Source organism: Azolla caroliniana, unplaced genomic scaffold (assembly GCF_043228905.1).
Source record: "Azolla caroliniana isolate FFs.n. ecotype wild unplaced genomic scaffold, voAzoCaro1.0.p SCAF_5, whole genome shotgun sequence".
In the NCBI taxonomy this organism is placed as follows: Eukaryota; Viridiplantae; Streptophyta; class Polypodiopsida; order Salviniales; family Salviniaceae; genus Azolla; species Azolla caroliniana.
In genome coordinates this window covers 3,735,140-3,760,029 of record NW_028230440.1, presented here as the reverse complement: position 1 = coordinate 3,760,029, position 24,890 = coordinate 3,735,140, and the positions used below count along the sequence as shown (strand labels likewise).

The following is a 24,890-nucleotide window of genomic DNA, read 5'->3' as shown; positions in this document are numbered from 1 at the left end:
TTCTTAGATGGACCCTTCTCCCTATTATAATGACTTGTCTAGAGATAATGTACTTTTTTTAACCATTTTTGGAACCCAAATGACATGGTTTTCTTGTTAGACATTGACCTTCAAAATTAAACCTAGTATTATGCCCAATTCCCATTATGCATATTCATGAAACTAAATATATTTGCACCTTATCTAGACAATATCTACTATTTAATCATGTCCTAGTTACCAACTATCCATACGCTCATTCAAATGATACAACGGTAAGATGTAAGCCTCCCAAGTTATCATCAATTACTAATATTGACAAGAAAGCATATCTTCAATGGTGAGGAGTAAAATGAACCGTGATGGGTCATACAAGGGTTAGATTGTAATTTGTGGGTATTACCCTTTATCAAGAGGTAATGACAAACGCCTAATGGGCTTGTAATGTGGAAGGGGCCCTTTAGGTTTTTGGACTTGGCAAGAGCTATCACATAAAAAGGGCCTTTGGGCACCCCAAATTTGAGGCCACCTTTTTTTGTCCTTATATCCCTCTCCTTTGCATACACTTAGAGATATTTTCCAGTATGTACCTATTTCCAAAGTGATAAATTGAGTTGAACATGTTTTTTTTTTTACTTAACAATGATCAGTTTAGTTGAGACGACTCACATGTTTGTATTCATGCAATCATATATTAGATTAAGAAAGCCAAATTTCTTAATTGAGTATAGCGATTTGGTGTTGTGGGGTTTTCAGGGGTTGTTCGAACTAAAGAGAAGGCTTTTCAATGAAGTGAATCACATATGAGAAATTGGCTGGTATGGTCGTGTTGTCGGATTCCAAAGAATCCCAACTCAGAGTCCCTGAGAGAGAGAGAGAGAGAGAGAGAGAGAGAGAGAGAGAGAGAGAAGAAATATGTAGAAACTTGTCTTTTAAGAGGCCCAAAATGGGCTATAAGACCAAAGCGGGGGAGATTTACATCTGAAAACGGGAGAAGGTGATGTGATGAAGTTCTCTACCAAAGAAAGTGAATAATCAAAAAAGCAAAAATAGATAAGCCAAAATTTTGAAGTTGAAAATATTGAAAAAAACAATTTACCCCACCCGTCTCTCTCTCTCTCTCTCTCTCACACACACACACACACACACACACACAAGCAGAGACTCCCGCTCACAGGGAAATAAATAAAGAAAAGCTATGGCGGAACTGTTAACAGAAGATCTCATCTCAGAGCTTAAAGATGCATTCTCCGTGGTCGACACAGAAGGGAAAGGTTAGTCCTCTTCTACATCTCTCTTATGAAGTTCTTCCCAAATTACTCTGGATTTCTCTTTCAAGTTCATGAATATTTGTTAGGTCTTTGCCCCGCTAACAATCGTGTTTTTATGCTAGAGTAAGTCCGGGTAACGCTGTTCGATCCTTCTAAAACGTAGCTCTTTTATTGACCTATTCCTTTGAATGTATACTGCAGGAAGCATCCGAATAGAAGATGTTTCGGCAGTTTTAAGAAGCTTCTTGAAAAATCACGAAGAAATATCTGAATTTCACGAAGTAATGAGTGAAGCAGAGGCAGATGGAAAGGGAGAAATTGATTTTGCAGAGCTGTTGGCTATTATCAGCAGAAAGATGAAGGTATGCCTGCCATGTGTTAGAAACTAGTTCAAAAATGACGTGAATATCATAATCAAGGTGTAAATATCAAAACAAAAGAGAAAGGGAATGAAATCCTGCAATGAAAGCTGTAAATTATTATTTTTATCTCCCTTAGGATGTGATGTATCACTTACTGGGTGTTTATACAGAGAAAATAGTAAAAATTGTCTAAGTGATGAGTAAGTGATAAAAGATATCGGTCTTGTATTTTTCTTTTCAAAGTATTTGAAATATATGGATGTATGGAGTTGTGACTCAGAAGACTATTTAACATAATTCTCTTTGGTTCTGCACATGCTAACATTTCATCCTTGCAAAGCAGTTGCAAGTTTGCATTGACAAAGATGACATCATTTGTTCTTTCTACACAAAGTATTCTTTGAACCAACATGGCTAGAAGAACGCTAGAGTTTTACTTAAGCATGTGAGTAGCTTCTGGTGTATGACTTATTTTATTTATAGAAAGTAATACTTGGGAGCCCTTTCTGTATGTGCATTGTGATTATTTTCACAAGCTAATTATTTCAATTGAGAGTACTAAGTGAGCTTTCATTGTCACTGAATCCTGTTTGGGTATGTCACATACATGGTGCATCTGTTTTTCAAACCATATAATGTAAACAACGATTTGATATCTCCTCTCTGCTTGAATTTGTTTATCTAAATAATGCAATCTTATGATATTGTCAACTGATGTAGTTTATTATTTTTTCTTATTCAAGGTAAAAGTTGACGCAGATTCTGATTTTACTTCTCTCTATGCCCTATGTCGACAATGGTTAAAGAATGACATTCCGAGAAAAAAGCAGGTGAATTGCATGATAGAATATCCTTATATTCTTGAATCTTTTGCACTTAATTGAAAATGCTATTGTCATCACATAGACCCAAGCAATAATCAAGTTATGACGCATCTGAAACCAATGATCTCTTCAAGACAACTTTCTTTGGATTTTGGTAAATTTTAGGAGCTTGGGTAGTGAATTTCCTAGTGAAACCAGCAATTTCTGTGGAACTTTTTTCGGGTTCTTGGTAAATTTTGGGACCTTGGAAAGTTGGTTTTCTAATGTAGTTCACCAAGTAGCATATAACCCAAGTAAACTATATATTTTTTGAGGTGTATGCATGTAGTGGCATCTAAGGATACCTAATGTCACAACAAATAGTTTCCCAAAAACAAAAGTGCCCTGAGCTTAGGGTTTAGGGGGTCTATGATTAGTTAACTGAACCTTTTTAATGTTTCATTATAACTTTTAAATGTCAGTTTATTACTCGTTTTGGCAGCCAACCATACAGCATTTGGCTAAATCTCTTCCTAAACCATTACCATTGACTTCATCAAATGGACCCGAGACAAATGAAGATGAAGCTATTCTCGAGGTTCAGTCTATTTTTGAGTTTTGTTTTTTTTAGATGCATCCTCATAGTTATTTTTTCTCCAATTCTTATTCTGATCATTCTTATAGAACCATAGAAGAGATGACATTGGCAGTCTAAGTGAACAAGATCTGTTAGAGAACCATATCCAGCATTTCAAAGTTGTGCGAAAAAGGTAAGCGTGGATTATGCTATGTTTCTGTGAAGATCATGATTGAGCTCCTTATTCTATGCATGAGAAAATATAATAAATTTACAGCACTTTAGAAGGATATATATCTATTTCTATCAGATTCTCTTCCTTCTATAGAAATTGCGACCCGCATTGTAGGGAGTGAGGGAACTTTCACATGAACAGTGTTTAAGACTCCTCAATATGACTATTAGTTGTGTCTGTAGTAGCATGTTTGGGTTTTGGGTAGATGCAGCATTGTTACAAGCTTTTATGTATTCCATTCAGTTTCCTCTGGAGTTTAGCATGGTGTACTTTTGGGTAGATGTGGCTTTAAAAGAGTTTTTTACATCTTCATTGCGATAGCAATACCATTTCTTGTGCTCATTGTCAGCATGGTTTGCCGTTTTGAAGGTTGCGGGATCAACAAAAGGAGAGGATAGAGCGATACAAGATCCGTTTGGCTCTGTTATTGCATCCAGGTTCATACCAAGACAAGGTAGATACCTAAATGTGTATCTTTGTTGTCGATGCTTAAAAGTGTCCCTGCAATTGCTACAGCCTCTTGTACAATATGAATAATTATACCTTAAAATAAGGTAAGGGTTGAAGGGTCGAATCAGCATTAATGGTCTACCCACGCTTGATATCTATTCATTGTTCGTAAGTGTATATCTAACCATCGGAGTGTAACATGTTTTTTTGAAGCGTCGAGAACCTGGTTCAACTTGAATATTTTATAGGAATATGAAACTTACATGAAAATGTGCTGCCATATTGGTTTCTAGACATTCCCTACTTTCTATCTTATGAATTTGAAATTGTCAATGTGCATTAATGATGCTCTTGAACTTGGTAGTGGATTGAATTTTCACAAGGGCAGTTGGAATAGTTGAATCTATAAGCCTCTCATGACATGCATTATACAATTGCTTCTACCTTTCATAGTGTGGAATGCAACTTCTATCCATAACTCTGAATTCAAATGCACCAATTGTGGAAAAGGAGATACGGAGCAGATTCATAAGGTCCGGGATCATTTTTGTTTTAGGGAAACTTTGGTGGAAGTTATTGCTTTGTTTATTATAATATCCTTGTAAAGGGCAATGGTATCATTTTAATCCTTACCTTGCAATGGAAGTTGTACAAAAATGTTTGTATAATTGAACGTTATAATTTTTAAAGAATAAACCTTGAAAAAGCACAAAGTTTTGTGAATATCTTGACTCTTATATGAGTCATACATGCAGCAGTGTTCACATCATGCTTTGTTCATATTAATGTCATGTAACTATAGTAACCCATTGTGGATAGTGGAAGAAACTTCCTTATTTTGATTTGTTGGTTATCTTTTAAACATTGGTTTCTATGGTGAACTAGCTATGAATTCACAACAATAGACATATGCACGCGCGCACACACACACACACACATGCATGCAAAGTCTAAATTTATGATGTAGTTGTATGCATGACATATATATGCATGTCTATTTATGTTCATTTGAATTTCTAACGCCTGTTTATCATAGTTGCAATTAAATGTGTACTTCAATGTAGAAGTTGTCTAAATAGCACATAAGAGAGTAGTTTTTATTGTGTGAAAGTTTTGAAGATACTCATAGTGAATCAATGTGCTTGTAGTCTCTCAATAGTTCTTATTGTATGTGAGGTGTTTGCAACCTTTTGGAGAGAGAGAGAGAGAGAGAGAGAGAGAGAGAGAGAGAGAGAGAGATGTATCAACAACATCAACGATGGGTATTTATGAGCACGAAATGCAACAAATAGGTATGTAGGTTGAAAGGAAATATGGTCTTGCCAAGTTTCATGACTAAGCTTTGTGGCGACCATTGTTAATTTAGTACTACACCACCACCTTAGAGGGGTTTAGCTTGCCATACGATCCATTGTATATGCCAAGGTAAACCTGAACATTTGGGGGCTAGGGGACAATAGAACCCACACAGATTTTGATATGTTACGTTTATCGCTCCCATTGTTTCCCGAGAGAGAGAGAGAGAGAGACCTCATGGCAAGAAGCACTCTTTATTATGTGTATGGAAACCATTATCTAGTAGATAATATTGTAATTCTTTGCAAAAAGAGTTGCTTGTGTCTTCTCGGTTATTATGTTGGCCAAGAAAGGAGAGATTACTCTCTCAATTTAATCGTTTGTTTCGTTTGGGGGTCAAAGAGGTGGGAAATATAGTTGAGGCTTCATCTCAAAGAATTTTGGAGTTTGTTGAAATGCGACAATTATTACACATTCCGCCTAATTATGGGTTTATTTGGCAACAACTACAAAATATATCCATTGATGCAAGGCCCCTTACCTCTACAAACAGGAGAATAACCGTGGATTGATTGGTCTTTAAAGGGTCAAACGTCATTATTACAAGTGACTACTAATCTTTTGTATCATTGCTTTGTTGAGTCTCTTGGATGGCTCTCATCTAAGGCTAAAGAAGAATGGAGAATACACAAATCTGATCATGGGTGGTGGCCGATCTTATAACGTAGTTGGCATCATAAATTGCCACTTGTAACAAAGGTCTTCATTTGGAGAGTTTTGATTGGAGGATTGCCTTTGGAATTAGCTCTAAAGCGTCATGGATTAGCAACGGGTAATTGCTTTTTTTTGCATTGTTCAAATTGAAAATAGTACTCATCGATTTATACAATGTCCGATTGCTTGGTAGATTTGGAGTTACATTTTTAAAATTTGGCAAATCGTTTCACGGTCTTCATTTGGAGAGTTTTGATTGGAGGATTGCCTTTGGAATTAGCTCTAAAGCGTTGTGGATTAGCAACGGGTAATTGCTTTTTTTTTTTGCATTGTTCAAATGGAAAATAGTACTCATCGATTTATACAATGTCCGATTGCTTGTTAGATTTGGAGTTACATTTCTAAAATATGGCAAGACTTATCACGATGTTATTTGACACCTAGATAGTGGGTGGTTGCACAATTTACACAAAGTTGACCCAAAATTAGAGATGGAGATCGTTTTTCTATTTCTGAGATATGGGGCGAGTAGTGCAGACATTGTCTGCCTGAGCATAGAATTGCTCACACAAGAAGTACGGAACTAAAGAACAGATCATGTTCAAGTATAGTCGCGCGAGAGAGAGAGAGAGAGTAAGTAAGAGAAGAAGCATGAAAACATTTGAATAGAGAGAGAGATGTAATGATCGTGATAAATTATAATACATACATACATATATCATATATGTATGTATAAGAGAGTAGTATGAAAAGTGGCCGGATTAAACGCCCGACATCCCCTTCTTCCTCCCCAATCTCCGAGAGAAGCTGGGAATCAATCCCTACTTCTGTCTGTGTCTGCAGGATTTGAAGACGACGACGAATCAGAAGAAGACTCGGAGCGGGGAGTAGCTAGACATGAAAGCTCGCGGTAGTAAAGGTCGAAACGAACGGTAAGCCCTCGTATAGATAAATAAATACGTAGCAGGGCACAGGTAAAAGAAGAAGAAGAAGAAGAAGAAGAAGAAGAAGAAGAAGACGTATTAACCGGGAATCTTGACAAGTATGAGAAGTAGTAGAAGGAAAACGAAGAGGAATAACAGCGGGGAAAGGGTTAGAACGATCAACTAAGTAGCAAGAAGGAAGAAAAAGACTGATGCAGGAAAGCTTGAGAAGGACCAATAAATAATAAGAGAAGAAGAAGAAGAAGAAGAAGTTAATGGATACCTCGACAAGGATATTGAAGTAGCAGGAAAGGAAGAAGAAGTAGAGGTTTAAGCAGGCAGGCTCAAGGAAAGGACCTAAGCTCATTGACAAGTTTTAGGATTTACCTTGTCTGGTTTTCAAAATGGAATCCAGACGTCATGAAAGAACACAAATTCCTGTGTCTCACTTCTTTGAAGGGAAGAAAGAGAAGCTTAACATGAAAGCTAGTGATCAGACGAATTCACAAGATCCTCATAGAGTTCATCACGTGAGATCTCAGCTATGCCGGCCTCTGTCCACTTCGGGAGATAATATGATATCTCATCTCTACCGATCTCTCTCTCCCAAGGGCGAACATTGTGAGAGTTCTCAGCTGCCCCGGTCTCGATCTTCTGGGAGAGGTCATTTTGAAAAGTCTCAGTTCTCCCCATCCCACTCCCCCCAGAGAGACATCGAGAGGGATCATAATGACAAGTCACAGTTCTATCGGTCTCACCCTCCTGAGAGGGACCAATATGAGAGATCTCAGCTCTCTCGATCTGGCTCTCCCACTCTGAGAGAGTGTTACAGAAACCCTAAACCTCGCTTTGTACCAAACCTTCCTTCCAGACCTCGCCAGAGGGGTGCTTTGGCATCTTTCTTACCTGTTGATACAAGAACAGTACCAGTGCTTCCAAGAAACATTTCTTGCAGTGGTGACACAGGTAAAAAGCTGCCTCAGGGAGAAGAAAATGATTCATCAGTGAGAGAGTCTGTGATTGCAGCCAATCAAAGAAATACGTCTTGTACAATATACGGTAATAAGAAGTTATGCAGGGAGGAAGATATTCTATCATCGGAAGATAGAGATACATTCACTCCTCCTCAAGGTACATTTGCAGAATCTATAGAGAGAAATAATATGTCTGATTTAACTGTAAAGAAATATCCTGAGACTTGGAAGGAGGGTTTGTTGATTCCTCCAAAGAACACACAGTTAACATCAGAGAAAGCTTTTCCCATAAATTCTGCGGAGTCTCTAACATCACTTCAACAACATCAAGTATCTTCTTTGAGTGCAAAGCCAGGGAACAACCTTCCAATGAATACTATGAAAGAACAGATAATAAAAACATTGCAGAAGGAAGTTGAACAGAAAAATAAGAAGATATCATCCAACCAGGAACACTTTCAGATTCCTCTTCAGAGTGATAGAATGTCTACATTGAGTGTCAAAGCAATTGAAGATCAATTGCTGAAGCCAGTCCTTCAGAGTGATAGCATTGACACATCCGCCATGAGTGTTGAAGGGCAGACAGTGCAGAAACAGGTATCATATGAGGATCCATTGCCTCAATCCTCGGAGTTTTCATCTAAGGAGAGGCAGGAGAGGAGAGATGGTCATTTACAGTCTATCTCACAGAAAGACAACATGTCTGCATTGAATGCGAGAAGTCATTCTGAGATGGAAAAAATGTCACATTTACTGGTGAAGCAATTTCCAAAGACTTGGAATAGGAATGGAGGTACAGACAAATTCTGTAGAAACACGACTCTCCCTAGCATTCAAGAACAATTCTACAGACCAAGACAGAGGAGGAATATTCGTGGACAATTGAGAGAGTTACAAGAGTCCCAGGAAACAGAGGTTCCATACCATCTCAGGTTTCCTTATGGATCTGAAGAGCTTCAGGTGTTGAGTGCTCTTCATTACTCGAAAAGAGCATTCTTGGGCATATGTACTGAACTAGAAAGCGTTGCGCGAGCTGATGAAAGGTAATGAAGGGATGAGAATTTTGTACTGCATTTTGTATGTTTTTGTCTTAGTCTTTCTGGAAAATTTAGGATATACAATCAAATGGAAAAAGAGTTGGAAGCTTCTTTTTCTGAGGTGAAATTGGCCAAAGAAGCATTGCTCAAAGACAAAGATGATATGGAATCAGTTAAGAGGAGAGCATTGGAGGACCCTCTAGCAATGAGTAGACAGGTGAAGAAGGATTCATAGCTTATCTTTTAGATGAATAAACTTTTTGTTACAATTGTTGAACAGATTTCGTAAATGCAGAAAATACATTATTAGAAAATCTATTGTTGACAGTATGCACATAGATGTCTGCATATTTTGATTATTTGCCTTAATTCTTGATCTTGTTGTACTTAAACATGGCTGAAGCATTTCAGTTAAAAAGATCCTTCATAATTATTATCTAAGGTTATTGAAATATGCTTGTGCATTTTAGTGATTGAGAGCTCTGTAACTTAACAATTCTTACAGTTTATATTCGTTTCCATTAGAATTCTTTCATGGATTGTTAATACAAAGTAGTTTCTGGAAAGTAAATATTGGGGCATTCCAATATCTCTATCAGTTGTTCCATGTAAAAAGCGCTGCTAGGATAGATTTGCGATGATGTTTGACATATGTATTGTGCTATTTATCTTCATAGGAAAACATGAGTTCATTTATTTTCCTTCTAGTAAGTGCATAGTTGTTGGTGAAGCTTGATAACAATAATGAAATAGGATGCAAGTTCTCTTCGAAAGGAATTCCTATATTAATTCTTACTTGAAAGATGTCGATGTTGTCAGATCACGAAAATGAAAGAGGTGCGGGTAGGCCTAGAGGACATTAATACTGATTTGTCTGTTCAGGTACTTTGTGTCTTGAAATTTTAATTGTTTGAATATTGCCACTAATACACTGCACCAAATCTAAAATTTACACTGTCTCGGGAAGCAGCTAGCTGAGCTTAATCAGTTACGAGAACAGCTAGAAGAGCAGCAGGTATGTTGATGGAGATAAATCTTGCTCCTTTTAAAGTTGTGTAGATAGTTTCAACATTGTAAAAATGATGGTCCTTCATTACCTGTAGAGAATACTGGAAGTGTTGAGAAAGCTCAAACCTGATCAGGATTCTTGCAATAATGATGAGGATGAATTCCTTCTTAATAAACAGGAAGAATGCAAGGTAAATTTAATCTCCAAACTGCCCATTTTTCGTGTATAAAAAACATTGTTTATGGTAAGAGCTCAGAGGGTGAAGAAATTAAATTAAATATCCACTTCAAAGATTTTATTTTCATACTGTGGCTAATCCATCTTCTCTTCCATTTTACTCTCATTTATGCTTTTGTTTTTTTAATCTTTAACTTTATTTTGAGATTTTTCTCATCAAATATACTATTAAAACTTGCAAATGTTTACAAGGTAACTTCTTTTTAAATCTGTTTTTGTGAGGGATTGATTTGTAACATGGAACCAAAATGATTTCTTTTGCTGATAGCCTTGAATATATATTCACTTGAATGTGTGCTTACATCTATGGAGCAACCTTAACTTTCTGTTCTTTGGTGAATTTGTAGGCAAAGTTATTGAGAATTGAATCGGAACTCAATGAGAGCCAGAAGATGACGAATAAGCTAGAAGAAATTTCTTCAAAAAGAATGGAAGATTTGAATGAATTAAATGTCCATACATGTGAAGGAAAGCGTTACGTAGAGGAGAGAGTCTGGGAAACAAGACCCTTAAAGAGGCAGACATATTCAGAAGAACAAATCATGCCTAAGAATCAACCTAAACTGGAATATGAGGGCTAAGATATGGTCTTAAAATCTTCAATTGTATGCTCCTTTTTTAGAAATTTAGGATATATATATATATATATATATCCTTATACATATTGTTTTACTTATTCTTCTACTTTTGCCCAAATTCTATCACATCATTTAATGACACTATATATTCTGTTTATTATACAGGTTTCACCAATAATAGATTGGAGCTTTGAAATGATTATATCTTGGTGAACAGAATTGCCAGTGAAGGACAGAAGATGCATGCTCGATAGGATTCTCTTCACAGCAAGAGTGACTCTGAAAATCATAGGCATGGATAAGAATTTTATTTCTTTGTTCCTATGGACTTCAATGTACTTTGTGATACAAAGTGACATCTAAGAAGCATGGTCGCATGTGCAGGGGCATCCAAACTTAAGAGGATAAGGAGGATTATATTTAAGGTAAGAAACCTAACAGTCTTTTGGTCGAGATTCCCAAGGTTTACTCTAACCAAGTAACCCGAGGAAGTGGTCATGGGCATGTTTGTTCCACTTAATGAAAGTTTTCATGAAATTTCCACTGATGTGAATTGTCCTTTTCCTAAGGGGCGCAGAGCTGGAAGTTAGAAGCCCATAGCACCTGCCTAACTCCCACTGAAGGACCATGCGAATGGCTGAACACGCTGAATGATTTGGCGGAAGGGACTGCATGATCCTCACAGCAGATCTTACTCCACGCCTGGCCAGCCACATTTCCAGGTCTCCGGGCACCTTCTGTAAAGCGCTCGCAAACAGGGTAACAGCTCTCTTCCGGAGAGTCGCCACGAGCCGCTATCATGGATCTCAGGCATATAGTGAGCTGTGTTAAATCTCTAAAATAATTTCTGAGAGCGTATCATGCTCGCCTTGTTTTATGGTGCTTGAGTTGTAATGATATCTGCACTCCCAAAGTATGATCTTAAGAGGTTCAGAGATCACCTAGCACGAGACATGTAAAACACAAAAGCAAGAATGAAGAACGTGCATAATCTTTCTCTGCCTCTACCAGAAGTGAAAGAATTGTAGAGTTGTGACTTTTGCTTAATTCCAATAGGAGCTTAAAGGACACATTGATCATTTAGTGTATTTAGTGTGCTCTCTTTGTATCATAATTCCATTAACAAGCTGTTCTCACCTAACTCTTTTGGTTTCCGAATTCTTTATTTAACATTAAGGAGGATTTTGCTCTTATTACTGGGTCGCTTTTTGTACAGAACTTTGCTTTTACTGTTCATCTGAGAAATCTCCACTTGATATATATTAGTTTAGCTGTTTACAGAACTTCAAAACTTCATTGGTATTGTACCTATACTCTTTAATATCATTGAGAATGTTCATCAATCATCCCTATACTGAAGTGAGACCAGTACAAATAATAGTGTAGTTAATAAATAATCATTATCAAGTTTGCTAGTGCCTTTATAAGATGACCCTACTTTATTTTTGCTTTATTTGCTGACACAAACTTTATCATTTGTACAACGTGAAGCTGTAGATGAATTTTCAAAGTTTGACACACAACAGACCAATATTCTTTAGTCTTTGCTATTTGGATTAAGTAGTTTATAGAATATGAACCTCTAATTAGATTTGCTATATATTTAGGTTATCATATATAGAAGTTAATGAGATCAGAAATTTAAGACACTCATAATCATGTTTTCTTACATTAAACCTCAGTTTCCAGATGGTAACCAATATGATACTTTGAATGGCGTTACAGATAGAAATTATTCACAACCCTTACCACATGTACCCAAGCCAGATTTCAGTACACAATTGCAATTCCTAGGAAAATAACAACTTTTTGATTGAGAAGTATTTGAATCACCCAAAAAATCCTCAAAAGCTGTCTTATGACTAGAATATCAGTGATGCTTTCAAGATTCTTTTGGCTATTTTTATAACCAGATTTTGAAAGATTCGCCCAATTTTACAATAAGATAAGAAATTACAAGTTATTTTCACTGCTAAATATTGTGAAATTTTGAAGACTGCCCAACTTGCTTTTTCTATTAGGGTTTCATAACCTATTGAAGTACCCAACCATTTTTATCTGGGAAGTCCATGATGTTCTGCGTTTTTTCTCTGACTGAATTGCACAGTTTTCATAGAAATATTGATGACATATGAGCTACACACATGCTTGTACCACACACCCATCACAGTGAACTAAGAGTATGTGTATTTACACAAGAAGATCGTAGTGATTGCCATCGCTGTAAAGCAACCTGACTGGCTTGCAAGCCTCTTGCTCTTTTCTGGATTTCAAATATTCTGAACCATACTCAGCTATTGGAACATAACCTGTATTCCATGGACTGCTTGAACTCTTTGCCTGCATAAAATGTGCAATTTTAAAGAAATACCAAAGCTTTGCATGCATCAACTGCTCAATGCCCATTTGAACACAATTATGATTACCTCACGTTCAGGAATGTACACAATAATTGGTTGCTCATACATCCGGGACAAGATCTACAGCATATGTCCGGGTTAATGAATTAGAAAATATGTGACACAATGTTATGAGCTACAATATGAAGATATATGCTAACTAAAATGTGGGAAATCCTACAGGGAAAATGTGTAAAACTTCTTGTGAAAATACTTGAAAGTTTTTAATAAAAAGTGTTACCAGAAGTTCTGGTTCCCCACCCCAAAAATCTGGATGCTTGATTCTTCCACAATACCTGATTCAGCCAGTATCGGAAAACAAAGTAACAAGTCTAAATTTTGATGGATTCTCAAGTTAATACCAAAACTCTCAAAGATTTACGGTTCTTCAATCTTTATGGCAATCAAAGTGTCTTCAATCTTTTGTTAATGCCAAAATTTCTACAAGCTGCCCAATTAATGCCAAAATGCACACCGATTTACAGGTTCTTCAATTTGTATAGCAATCAAGGCCTCTTCGTACTTTCGTTGCTCCTTTTTGTCAAAGCAAATAGCTTCCTCAACAGAAATGCGGAGCTCATCTGGAAGTGAAAAATAATAATAAGAAACATTCCTGCAGGAGGCACAAGTAGAAAAGGGAAACCTAAAGACAAATGTAGGCCTGTAAAGCCTTACAATGTTCTGTAACCAAACTTTTACGTTGATACGGCTTGTGATGAATAATACTTGTGAAAAGGGAGCTAAACCTCATAAGCGCATACGTAAATAGCCAGTATAAATTGCAAAAGGGGCCAGGGCTAATGTTTGTCAAATGCAATCATCAATGATATTCCTCTCTCTCCCACCAAACCGATTGTTTTGAAATAAAAATCAACCAAAGTCACAATCACTTGAACTGATTTCCAAAAGAGACAGTTTTGCTGATATTTTGTCAAAATACGTAAAAATTTAAGCTGTAAACAACCAACCTGCTTGGATTGTTTCTTCACAGGGATTCAAATCAATGCCATCGTTAACAGCCATGCCTAGTGCCTGACATTTGAAGAAACATCAATATAAAAGATAGCGTGGCACACTAGCCACTTGTAGAAACATCAACAAACTAAAGATTTACACTTACCAGTGCACGGAACATGCATCGACCATCGCCCCTCACCTTATGAACTCTATAATCCTGTTGTTTTCTTGTTGATGAAGGAATTGTTTGCCTATCCGAGTGCAAAGTGAAACTGTGAGACTTCAAAGTTTTAGGATCTGCACATACTTTGTCAGTCGTTAATTCTGTTCTATAATGATTGGGAGATAATAGTTAATTTTTTTCGAGGATTTTGGAAGCTTTTAGCTATTTTTATAGCTAAGTTTTTTTAAAGAATCAGACAATTTTAAGATAAAATAAGAATTTACACAGAGAAATAAGCGAAGTATTGTCCAATTTGGAAACATTGACCTGTTTTTGAGTAATGTTTTTGGGCTTCATAACCTTACCCTTTGTGTTTTAGAAATCTGTGCTATTACCCTGACACCTCATCATTCATCTTGTTGCATATCAAATGATGGAAATGTATAACACTAAATGGTAGTTAAAGTATGTTGGAAATGTGTGGATTTAAATACAAATATAATATCTTCTCATGATCCAATTCAACATTTGCAATGATTTCTTATGCTATAAAACATTCCCACCACAAACACAGTAGAGATGTGATCCATGGCTCACTTACTGAATAGAAGAAATCCGTGCAAAACAGAAATTAGGTCTTTGCCTTCTTCCTAGTGATATAGAAGCAAAATGACTACGCTGGATACTTTCTTCACTCCTAAGTTCAAACCTTGCAGTGTCATTAGCAAGTTCCTCCATAAGTTCCTCTGAAACATAACAACATGATTTAACAGATGTGTCAGCATTCAAATGCCCATATATGAAACCGACTCCAATAACGTAGGAAATCAACTTGTCATGTGTGAATGAGTCCGTATATATGTATGCATATAGATTTATTTTTCTGTATTTACGTATGGAAATTGCGGGCCTCTCATTCTCATAAACGGGGAAACACTCCACCGAAATGTTTCATCATATTGGCATGGAGTTTTACGGGTCGTTCTACACCCATTTCTCTGCATTAGGAAGGTGGAAACGGAAAACAACGGAGATCATCCCCTTCTCTACATGTCTGTATCTGTGCGCGCGAATGAGAGCAGTCTCTGGGTCGTACCTGGAGAACGTGAAGACGAAGACGGTAGTGGCATGTCCATCTTCATAGTGTTGATACTGATAAGCTTTTTCCCCTCTCGTGCTGTGTCCTTTCAATTTGAAGGCCCTTAAAAAAAAAGGAAGGAAAATGGGAGGGGCATCCCCTACAGTTTCATGAAAACCTAAATTTTATTGATTTTTCATTGATGGATTTTGAACTAAAAAGAAGAATCTATATCTAGGAGCAAGCACTTGGTGTTTCTTTATGTTTTTTATCGAATACAAATCCACTTCCTTACGTTCCGAAGTTCCTGCCCATTTCTGGTTCTAAAATTCGGATGCAATGGCATTAAAGTGGGATTCGCTTCCAGATCTACTATCTTGAATTCCTCTGCGATCTCAAGATTTTGTTCCTGGGATCTCCTTTGATAGACAATTCAAGACAATAATACTTATACAGTCGAAAATGATCAAGTTCTTCATGAAACACAATACATCGAAATCAAGAATTTCCTTGTCATTGCCCTATGAACCACACGTAAAAAGTGAAAACCCACTTTCCGATTTTTCGTTGTCACGACTAACAATTGTGTGTTCCCTTTTTATTTCAGCTAACACCCCTATGTTTTTGTTAGCATTTGCCATTGGATAATATGAACATCTATTGTATATTGACAATGTGGATCTAGAAATGAGTCAATCTTCTCTCTCTCTCTCTCTTCAAAGGGATGTGTTTGAAAACTCGGGTCATTGGAACTATTGACATCCCCTCTAAATCGAAAGTCCATACCCGTCTTTTGTGAGGATTATGTATGTTTAAAACCCTAAACCCCTACAGAAAAAGAAAGTGTATTGATTCATACGAACAACTCTAATGACTTTGTTGTGTGTTATATTGAGGAAATGGTCAAGTAAAGTGACAAATCATGGGACGAGTGCGTTGAGGTTGGTTGGGCCTTTGATGTTCTTCTTTCGAGGGGGTCCACGAAAATTGAAAATAATAATATTGAAGAATGATATCCATTGGTAAATATTTGTTTGATCATCACCACTTACTACTACTACATACATGATACATACATAGTCTTACTGCAGATAGAGGTAAACATTGGATTGCCTGGAAGCCGTCCGATGAGCTTGAGGCAGAAACCGGGAGCCGTTGGATCTAGGGGGGGGCCTATGAACCGGGAGTCTTTCTTCTTCTCCTCCTCCTCAAGAGCTGCTGCCTCTGCCCCCTCCCTCTTCCTGCACAAAAAGAAGAAGAAGAAGAAGAAGAAGAAGAAGCACGACCACGAAGGAGGGGAGCCATGGTGCAGCGCTTGACCTATCGTCGTCGTCACAGCTACGCCACCAAATCCAACCAGACTCGCGTCGTGAAAACCCCTGGTATGCCTTCCTTCGTCCATTCTTCATGTCCTCGTTCAGCATTTCACATGATTTCTTCAAATGAAGCGTCCATGTGAAGAAAATGTGTCAGACGCTATGTAGAACTGTATGCCCTCTTTACTACATCACAGAGGTATCACTGGTGTAACGTGTTATTTATCTGTATTGAGCGCGTCGATATCAGAAAACAGCATTCAGCCAGACTGGAGAGATTCTATTAATTTACCTGCAAGACTACGTATTTATGATGTCTGATATAAACAGTTTTCCAGTGATAAATCCATTGAAACGAAGCAGTTGCTAATTTTGAACGATGCATTCTTGAATGTAAGATGACCTGACCCTCTCTATGTTGTTGTTAGAGGACACTTCTTGAACATGGAGCTTATCTGTCCGAAGTTTGGCTCATTATGCTATGTTTCTTAAACATGAAACTTAACAACAATTGTCATAACGAAGAGATTGACACTTCCTAACAAGATGAAACCTTGTTAAGCTGACGCTATGTTACATGAAAGATGTTTCATGAAAGAGATGCCTTCAGCTAATACTGTGTCTTGTTATCAAGCTGGAGATTCCTGTGATCTTATACCACGTGTCATAGACTTGATATGAAGCTTCTTTCAGAATAATGCAATGTCTCAAAACTAGGACTAGAAGCTTCTGCAGTTGTATTTGTTTTTTCAAAACCATGATATGAAGCACATAATCTCTTTGTCCATTTTGTATGTGTACCAGGTGGACGGCTCGTTTTCCAGATTGCCAAGAAACGTGCTCAGGGCCCCAAATGTCCAGTCACTGGGAAGCGAATCCAAGGGGTCAGTTTCATTTTTATATTTTACGAATCCATAGAAAGGTAGTTTAGTATTTATTCTGAGTTTTGAGGATTTAATCAGGTTCCACATCTTCGACCTGCTGAATATAGGAACACTAGACTAAGCAAGACGAATAAGACAGTGAATCGTGCTTATGGTGGTGCCCTTTCTGGGGAGGCTGTCCGAGAGAGGTTTTTGCATCTCTTTACCCATCTGCTTTTTGGTTTATTTTCTTCTTGGGTGTCGTGGTTGTAAGAGAAGATGTTATATTATCTGCAGAATCATTCGAGCTTTTCTTGTGGAAGAACAGAAGATTGTGAAGAAAGTGTTGAAGATCCAGAAATCAAAAGAAAAGCAAGCTACTAAAGCTCAGGCTTAAGTCTTGCTTTAACTTTTGTAGGTGGTTTATTGGGTGTCATATGGGCTTATTATTAACTCATCATCCTGAAAGTGTGAAGATGTTGACAGTCAAATCCTTTTCAAGGATTCAATTTTGTGTGAGACCATCGGTTAGTTGTGTTCATGTATGCTTACATGGTTTGTATATTTGACATGCGCTTCTCTATGGAAGTTGCATTTTAAAGATATCCCTTGTTTATGTGGCATTCTGTGTTGATGCCTTAAAAGTGGACAGAGTATGATGGATAATGTTTTGTATCTGTGCCACAATTAATGTTTTTGACAAATTAATGTGTTTATTAAAGACAGACTTTCTTTACACCAAATTCTTTTATGAGAATAAGATTTTCTTTACACCAAATTCTTTTATGAGAATAAGATAAGGCCAAGTTACTGGTTATATTATACCTAATGCCACTTCAAAATATCTAGAATTGTGTCTGGTGGCACTGTTATGGTAATTGTTAGAACCCATATGAAAGGGTAAATGTTTCTATTATTAGGGAACAGTTAGAAAATGATGTAACAGGTTTGGTTGGAAACTGGCAAAAAACATTGAAGGATTGGTCACCAAATAGAAGCTTTTAAATCCATTAAACCATGAGATGGAGGGTTCCAGGTATATCCACTTCTTGTCCGTGCAGGTTGGCCATATTGGTGCCTTTATAATTAGTAGAGATTTCCAGGTATCCATTGCTTATTGCTCTCATGTCACCAACACCACTTTAGTTTTTGAAAAGCTTTCTTATGATCTCTATAACTTTTGCATGTAGAAACAATCTGAGATTTGCATAAATGACTAGTACTAAGGCAATCTTTTGCATCCAAAACAATCTGAAAATAAGCAGATGTAGTAAGGCAGAGTAATAAAGGTGAAGTAGTGTCATGTCATCTAGAGAACTTGTGGAGAAGGTTTAATGCTTTCATAAATTCACATATAACTTCAGAACCAAGAGATATCTATCATTCACTCCAAATTATGAAGATTTGCACTTCAATGCTTCTTCAACAAGTTCGAGACAACGATAGAGAACACCCTCCACATTTGCCACAGAAAACTGTGCACACAAATCCGATTCAGAATCACCACTCCGTAAATTTAATTGATATCCTTGGAGGAAAACACGAAATGGCTCCAGCCACTTAACACGAGCTTGTTCCAGATTTTCTTTTCGTAAAATTCCCGTATAGTTTGTTTTTCCTGTTCAAATCCAATTATCCTTTGAGCTAGAACTTCATTCTATCAAGAATACAATTTGGAGGATAATATCAACATACCGGATGTCTCTTTAATTAAAATAAACCTGTATAAATTTAGCACAGATAGCACCTGTGAAAAGAGAAAGCAGAAACTCGATAAAACAGAGCATCAGAAAAACCCTTCAAATATTTCAAACATCAAGGCAAAGGGTTGTAAATACCGCATCAATTTGATTTGGCAGATCAGGAGGACCCCCTGAGGGAGGTCGGAGAATAAACTCAACAAGTTCTAGCACTTTGCTGCTTGCAAAAGGTGATTCTAGCTTTACACTTTCAGCAACTTCTGGACGATCTTTTTTAGATGATATTGCCTTCTCAACTTCTTCTTTCACAATATAAATGAGAAGAGAGACCTGAAACGAAATGATGCAACATATTAGTTGTGGCCTTAAATGCTAGGAATTCGTTTATATATAATAATTATCATGGAAATAGTTCATGCAAGTTTTCATGTTTCTTGATACAGCATTATCATTAATACCGTAGCTTTAGCACACAGTATTGATTTCTATGTCATATGTTTTCTTTCAATTTGTAACTAGCTCATGTTAAACTCTATTTCAGATTCGATGTATGGTCCACATCTCTGTACTTCAAAGAGTGAAATTCAGAAAACGGAAATGTGGATGTGATATACAGTACAAAATCTAATACACAAAATATGTATCTTACCATTGAAGATTGGTTAGATTCCATGATAAGGAGCTTTAACGTTTCATATCTTGCCACTGGTGGAGGAACTTGTCTAATTGTCTGGATGCATAGAAAATAAAAGTCATTTTGCTTAAGAAATTCAAGGGCATGAACATTGATGGACAACAAATCGTTATTTTTGAAGAATATAGCTCAACCACAAAACCGAGACTTCAAACAAGCTCACGTTCTTGAGAATAGAATAAATTCAATAGAAATGCTGTCTGTTATGAGCACCAAATGCACATAATCCCTGAAGAGAGCTTAATAGTTCACATTGAGCCAAAGAGACTTGGTGCATGCAAAAGCCATTTTAATTCCATCGGTAAAGTATACTATATATGTTTTTGTAATGACAAATGTATTATCATTTCAGAAAGCAGAATTTATATATTATATGGTAGCTTTGTGCCAGTGTATCACAAGTCGTGATTCTATGTCTAATGTATCCTCCTACATGCATCTTGAAAGCATAATATGCCTTAGCCCACTATTAGCATCCACAAAGGGTTTGCATGTCCCAGAAACCACAACCAGAAATGACTGTCCACGATAATCCATGGTTATGAATAAAATCGTATGGGCTGCCTATTATCTGGGAACTCATCCGCTCGGGATTCAAGACATGAAAATATGGCAATAAAGGTAGGCCAATGGAAATGACATCAACTTCAAGAGCTACTTTCTTCGTCATGAAATATGCTCTCAAGTTATCTAATTGTGTCCTCTAAGTTTGTTATGGTTATTATAGTGAATATACATTTATTGGCAGACAAGTTGAATAGCAATAATAATTTGGATCTTCAGAAAATCTGTGGTAGGTGATCATGTTGAAACCAAGACTTATAAAACCATCATTATAATTGCAGGAGATTAATAACTTTATTGAACATTATTTTGCATTGTCTGCAAACTTAAAATTAGATTCATTCACTATTAAACCATTCAAAAAAGAAGAGATCTAAACTTGCCTGTACAAGGACATTGTATGCATGTTGTCTTGTCTTCGAATGTGGAGAAAAGATCATTACCCTTTGAATTGCCTGACATAAAAGAAAAGAAAAAACTAAATAGATTAATCAAGTCCAAAAGATTCTAAAACCTAAATACATCCAAAATATTCTAAATTCTAAGCCAAATAAGTGGCCATTGAAACTTTGGCTTGTTTAATTACAGAACAAAATCTTTTTTTAAATGAGGCAGTTAACAATTACGATGGCAGTTACCCGATGAGAATCCAATACTTTTGAGAAGCCAATGAAAAAGCAGCCATCTCAAAGCTACAACGGATGGCAACAACAGGTAACCAGGGGTTACATTAAACTTTGCCTTCATTTATGCTCTACTAAATGTAGAAAAGGAATAGATATGCAAGATTGCTTCTAGCATGAGAATAAAGAAGAGATGAACAATTCTGCAAAACATCCTATGGAACACTGGGAATTCTGATTGGGAAGGTAACTCAAATCACAAGGGGTCTAATAATGCCCATCTACACAACAGCAGAGGCAAAGATAGAATATTCTCTAGGAAACATCTGACTGATTGCGCACGCCCCTGGTTTATCTCTCGTTTTGCACTATCTAGAATTCAGTCAATGGCTTTCAATAAGATCTCCTCTATAAAGTCTATGCAGAATTATAGCAAGTTTACACAGGATATACCTGGAGAAAATCTTTTAGCCTGAAAAAGTCATTCTGTTCAAAGAGCCAGTGTTCAGAATCAAACAGATCTTTTGTTGTTGAAGATTCCAAAATGGTGGCTAAAAAATCAATGCACAATTCTACTGTTTTTGGTGATGTTGATATCGACGTAAGAAGAAGGGACACATTCGATAGTGACTTCATGAATGCATTGGTTGAACTACATAAGTTTTCAAGAAGCAACTCTCCTTGTACTTGATCGTTTGTTGCTTCTTTGCCACAGAAACTCCAGCATACTGCTTTAATACAAAGAGATTGAACATCTAAGTAATGACTCTTTGGAAATCAGAATCAAAGTATAAGATGAAGAAAGCAGAAATTGACCTGCCAAAACAGCACCTCGTTTTGTATCCCAAAGTTGTGATTTGCTATTACAAGCTTCTGCAAAACTAAGAAAAATCATAGCGTCTTCATAATATTCCATTATGCCATAGTATAACATTCCCAACAGAGGCATTTAAGGCCCGATACCTTCGTCAATGCAATCCATCACATTCTCTGAATAATTTCCAGTGATCATATCCAAGTACGAAAATCCACACTCCGGAAGCAAGTTGATAAGTTCCAGAACTGTAGGTTGTAAAGCATCAACAATAACAATATCGCATCCCCTAGCCTGGCAGGTACCAGATTATTATAATATTTTCATAAAAAGAATTAAGATTATACTATTTCCTTGAAAGGTAAGACATCAGACCAGAAGTAAAAGAATGAAAATTCCAAGTGTTTGTTGTAGCCTCTGCCTTTTCTCTGCAACCTGCCTCAAGCAAATTTCGAAAACTTCCTCAAGCATCAGTCTATCAAAATTCCCTTAACACATGATTGAAATTATTTCTGCTACCTGATTCAAAGAAAGCTTTGTAACTATCATCTAAAGCTTTTCAAGAAATACACATCTAAAGCTTCTTCATACATCTTCCAGACTAATTTGAAAAATGCAGTTAATGCAATGTAAATGTTACCTAGCCAAAATATCTAGCACAACATGTAATAAAGGGCACATAAATGGATAAGGTATCATAGGTCTACATATAAATAAAAAAGCCTAATGTCTTACCTATAATTTGGATACAGAAGAAACAAGATGGTAACTAAAAAGTGGGAGAAAATGGTAAAGGTTTCTTATCTACATGTAACGAATTTTGTAGAACAAACAGAAGATAACATATATCACCAATCGACATATGAAACGTGAAATAGACACAAAGCCCACTCATGTATTTTTGAAAAAAAAATCTCATCCATATACCTCCTCACATTGGCTTATGCCATGAACAGCCATGATAATATGTGCCAATTTAACAAATATCTCTTGACCTCGAGCCCCAGTGTCCACAGCAAGGCTATATATTCTCAAAAGACTTGATAAAGATTCTTGAAAAAACTCTAACCTCCTTCTTCTCATCCGGGTAAAAACTGCACCACACAACAAAGGAATCAAGTGACTTCGTCCAAAACAAATGGTAACCAGAAAAAGTTCAAGACATACTCTGGGGTAAGTCATCCAGAAGAATTATACATAATGCTAGAGTTTCTGGCTCGGTGTACAAGTTCAACGCCTGATGCAGTTAGAAAGAAAGTTATTGCAACAATAAAAAAAAAGCAACTGAATATCAATGCAGCAATTTGAGGGGAGATATAGCAAATAAACAATTTGATCTAAGATTTAACATTAGTTAGAGCACACACAAATCAGCAATAAAGGCGGATGGAATGAGGGAAAACATCATCAGAGTTAAACATTTTGTGCCCAGTGGATATGATAGGAAATAAACTTATGTCCACGTAAGCTGCAATCAAAACAAATATCATGGAGTGAGGGTATACAGTATAGCACTTCATACAATTTCTCCAATAACAAAAATTAGCTAGATCGGAAATACCTGACAAAATCTTAAAGAGCCGTACAGATTAAACAATTGGATATACAAGAAATGTTGGCGACAGCAGGAAATTACAGTAATAAAGGGATCCAAAGATAAAACTATTAAACAAATGAGCTGAGAAGACACAGTAACGGAAGGCTTACATACCTCCATGTAAGCTGCAAACATGTCACGAGGATCACAGAACGTTGCCAAAGATTTCAAAATGGAGAGTGCCTTCTCTCTGCAAGGTCTATGTGAGCTCACTGCAAACTTGGCAAGGATCCGAGGCAAGTCCATCCCAAGGCTATCAAGTCGAGCCTTGCCACAAAGGAAATCAAACAAAAGGACTTTTCAAAACTTTCTTTGATGCTTTACAAAAATGTTAAAGCGAAGAGAGTTTTCAAATTTTGGATCTTTCCTTGATGTTCAATATAACTGTTAAAATAGAATGAACTTTCTATCTTTCGTTCAGAAATGGTTGTTCTAGTTACATCAGGCACAGTAAAACGCTATCTATGTAGGGAGAAAAATCTCAGAAATGCACTTTCTACTAAATTTTTTGGGATTCTTGGATCTTTTTTTTTCCTTCTCTCTCTTCCATGTCCTTCAGAAGATCCATTTAGAATAGTCGTCTGAATACAGAAACGAAAAACTACAAACTATAATTATTACTGCTAGATTCTTTCTGTGTGCGTGCGTGTGTTATGTTTTTTAATTTACCGCAGGCTTACCTCGCCTGAGGGAGTGGAAGGGTCAAGCAACGTCTGTGCGAGTCCAAGAAGATCCTCATGCTTACGTCTTTCATCTTCGGTGCCATTAATCTCGTCTGCAGCGGATGATAGTCTGTCCAGCAGGAAAGCTCCGTCAGGATCCATGTAGTTCAGTTGCCCAGAGAGCAAGCGAGAGACAGACAGACAGACAGGCAAGCCAGTCTTAACAAAGCCAAACGTAAGTATTAATTCAATTTTCCATCTAAACCATATAACACAATATACACACATTTATACATGTACAAAATTTATGTATACGTATGTATTTGTATACACGTACCCACAACCAAATTCATCAATATACTCCAACATTTTTATCTGATGCTTATCGTCGATGCGAATAGCCCACTGTCTTCACAAAGATCATCCATTTGCTTCACATTCTTGATATTGGTCTAGTGGCGTTGATGAGTTTGGTTCCCCCCGATAAACAAGGATTGGAAAAATAGGTTCTAACATTTGTTTGCTCATCACGGTGCAAACCATGGTGAGGCTCCGATCATGTGGATGGACCGTTGAGTCATGGTGGTAGCTTTTGAGGCTCACACATAGGGTTGAACTTGCAATGGTCTTTGAGAGTGTTGCTAGTATTGTTCTTAGTATTTTTATATGGATGATTGCGACTATCTTCTCCTCAATAATCTTCCCAATATTCTCAATGAGGTTGGCATTTGTTTCTTTGCTTTTCAAAATCAAAATCAAGGTAGTCCTATTTATTGTCTTGAGCCACGAACAACTTTCGAGATCATCTAGTTGTATTACATGTCCAAAATGTGATCGACTACTACTTTTTGTATGCAAAATCAATCTAGTCTTGGGTGAGGCGGAGAAGTCGACCCAACAAATTACTTGCTTACCACTATAAAGAACTTCACCTCGACTACTAAAAGATGTCGTAAAGCTCATAAATTACATCACTATGTATTATTTGGATAATGAGATTGTATTTAGTGTTACT

The 24,890-nt window shown here is 36.8% G+C and overlaps 5 protein-coding genes across 7 annotated transcripts; 3 read left to right on the top strand and 2 right to left on the bottom strand.

Annotated features, from left to right (window-relative positions):
• Positions 1-1,112: 1,112 nt before the first annotated feature.
• LOC147863716 (uncharacterized) lies at positions 1,113-3,899 on the top strand. 2 transcript variants are annotated; one of them, XM_087319146.1, is made up of 6 exons: positions 1,113-1,253; positions 1,452-1,612; positions 2,356-2,442; positions 2,918-3,013; positions 3,100-3,185; positions 3,597-3,899. In XM_087319146.1, exons 1-6 carry the CDS (start codon positions 1,178-1,180, stop codon positions 3,691-3,693), a joined length of 603 nt encoding a protein of 200 aa, XP_087175272.1. In that variant the 5' UTR covers positions 1,113-1,177; the 3' UTR covers positions 3,694-3,899. The 2 variants fall into 2 exon arrangements, with proteins under 2 accessions (XP_087175272.1, XP_087175271.1); XM_087319145.1 differs by having other exon boundaries at positions 2,918-3,031.
• A 2,571-nt stretch (positions 3,900-6,470) lies between these two features.
• On the top strand, positions 6,471-11,143 carry LOC147863715 (uncharacterized). Of its 2 annotated transcripts, XR_015529829.1 has the most exons (8): positions 6,471-8,627; positions 8,697-8,838; positions 9,441-9,503; positions 9,592-9,636; positions 9,725-9,820; positions 10,215-10,472; positions 10,611-10,737; positions 10,830-10,870. XR_015529829.1 is itself a non-coding variant. In XM_087319954.1 (7 exons), exons 1-6 carry the CDS (start codon positions 7,015-7,017, stop codon positions 10,446-10,448), a joined length of 2,193 nt encoding a protein of 730 aa, XP_087176080.1. In that variant the 5' UTR covers positions 6,471-7,014; the 3' UTR covers positions 10,449-10,472; positions 10,611-11,143. The 2 variants fall into 2 exon arrangements, 1 of the variants encoding a protein (XP_087176080.1); XM_087319954.1 differs by having other exon boundaries at positions 10,611-11,143.
• Positions 11,144-12,274: 1,131 nt separating this feature from the next.
• LOC147863714 (OVARIAN TUMOR DOMAIN-containing deubiquitinating enzyme 3-like) lies at positions 12,275-15,166 on the bottom strand. The gene is made up of 8 exons (XM_087319431.1): positions 15,061-15,166; positions 14,566-14,710; positions 13,965-14,052; positions 13,813-13,876; positions 13,320-13,425; positions 13,086-13,140; positions 12,872-12,925; positions 12,275-12,785 (listed from the first exon to the last, which is right to left on the bottom strand). Exons 1-8 carry the CDS (start codon positions 15,104-15,106, stop codon positions 12,636-12,638), a joined length of 708 nt encoding a protein of 235 aa, XP_087175557.1. The 5' UTR covers positions 15,107-15,166; the 3' UTR covers positions 12,275-12,635.
• Positions 15,167-16,256: 1,090 nt separating this feature from the next.
• Positions 16,257-17,837, top strand: LOC147863713 (large ribosomal subunit protein eL34-like). The gene is made up of 4 exons (XM_087319433.1): positions 16,257-16,424; positions 17,163-17,242; positions 17,321-17,430; positions 17,519-17,837. Exons 1-4 carry the CDS (start codon positions 16,346-16,348, stop codon positions 17,616-17,618), a joined length of 369 nt encoding a protein of 122 aa, XP_087175559.1. The 5' UTR covers positions 16,257-16,345; the 3' UTR covers positions 17,619-17,837.
• A 651-nt stretch (positions 17,838-18,488) lies between these two features.
• On the bottom strand, positions 18,489-24,091 carry ALF4 (aberrant root formation protein). The gene is made up of 13 exons (XM_087319428.1): positions 23,894-24,091; positions 23,328-23,480; positions 22,784-22,853; positions 22,544-22,710; positions 21,992-22,051; positions 21,766-21,910; positions 21,619-21,675; positions 21,256-21,530; positions 20,563-20,634; positions 19,571-19,651; positions 19,060-19,251; positions 18,917-18,968; positions 18,489-18,839 (listed from the first exon to the last, which is right to left on the bottom strand). The coding sequence occupies exons 1-13, from the start codon at positions 24,035-24,037 to the stop codon at positions 18,616-18,618; spliced, it is 1,692 nt and encodes a 563-aa protein (XP_087175554.1). The 5' UTR covers positions 24,038-24,091; the 3' UTR covers positions 18,489-18,615.
• Between the last annotated feature and the right edge of the window lie 799 nt (positions 24,092-24,890).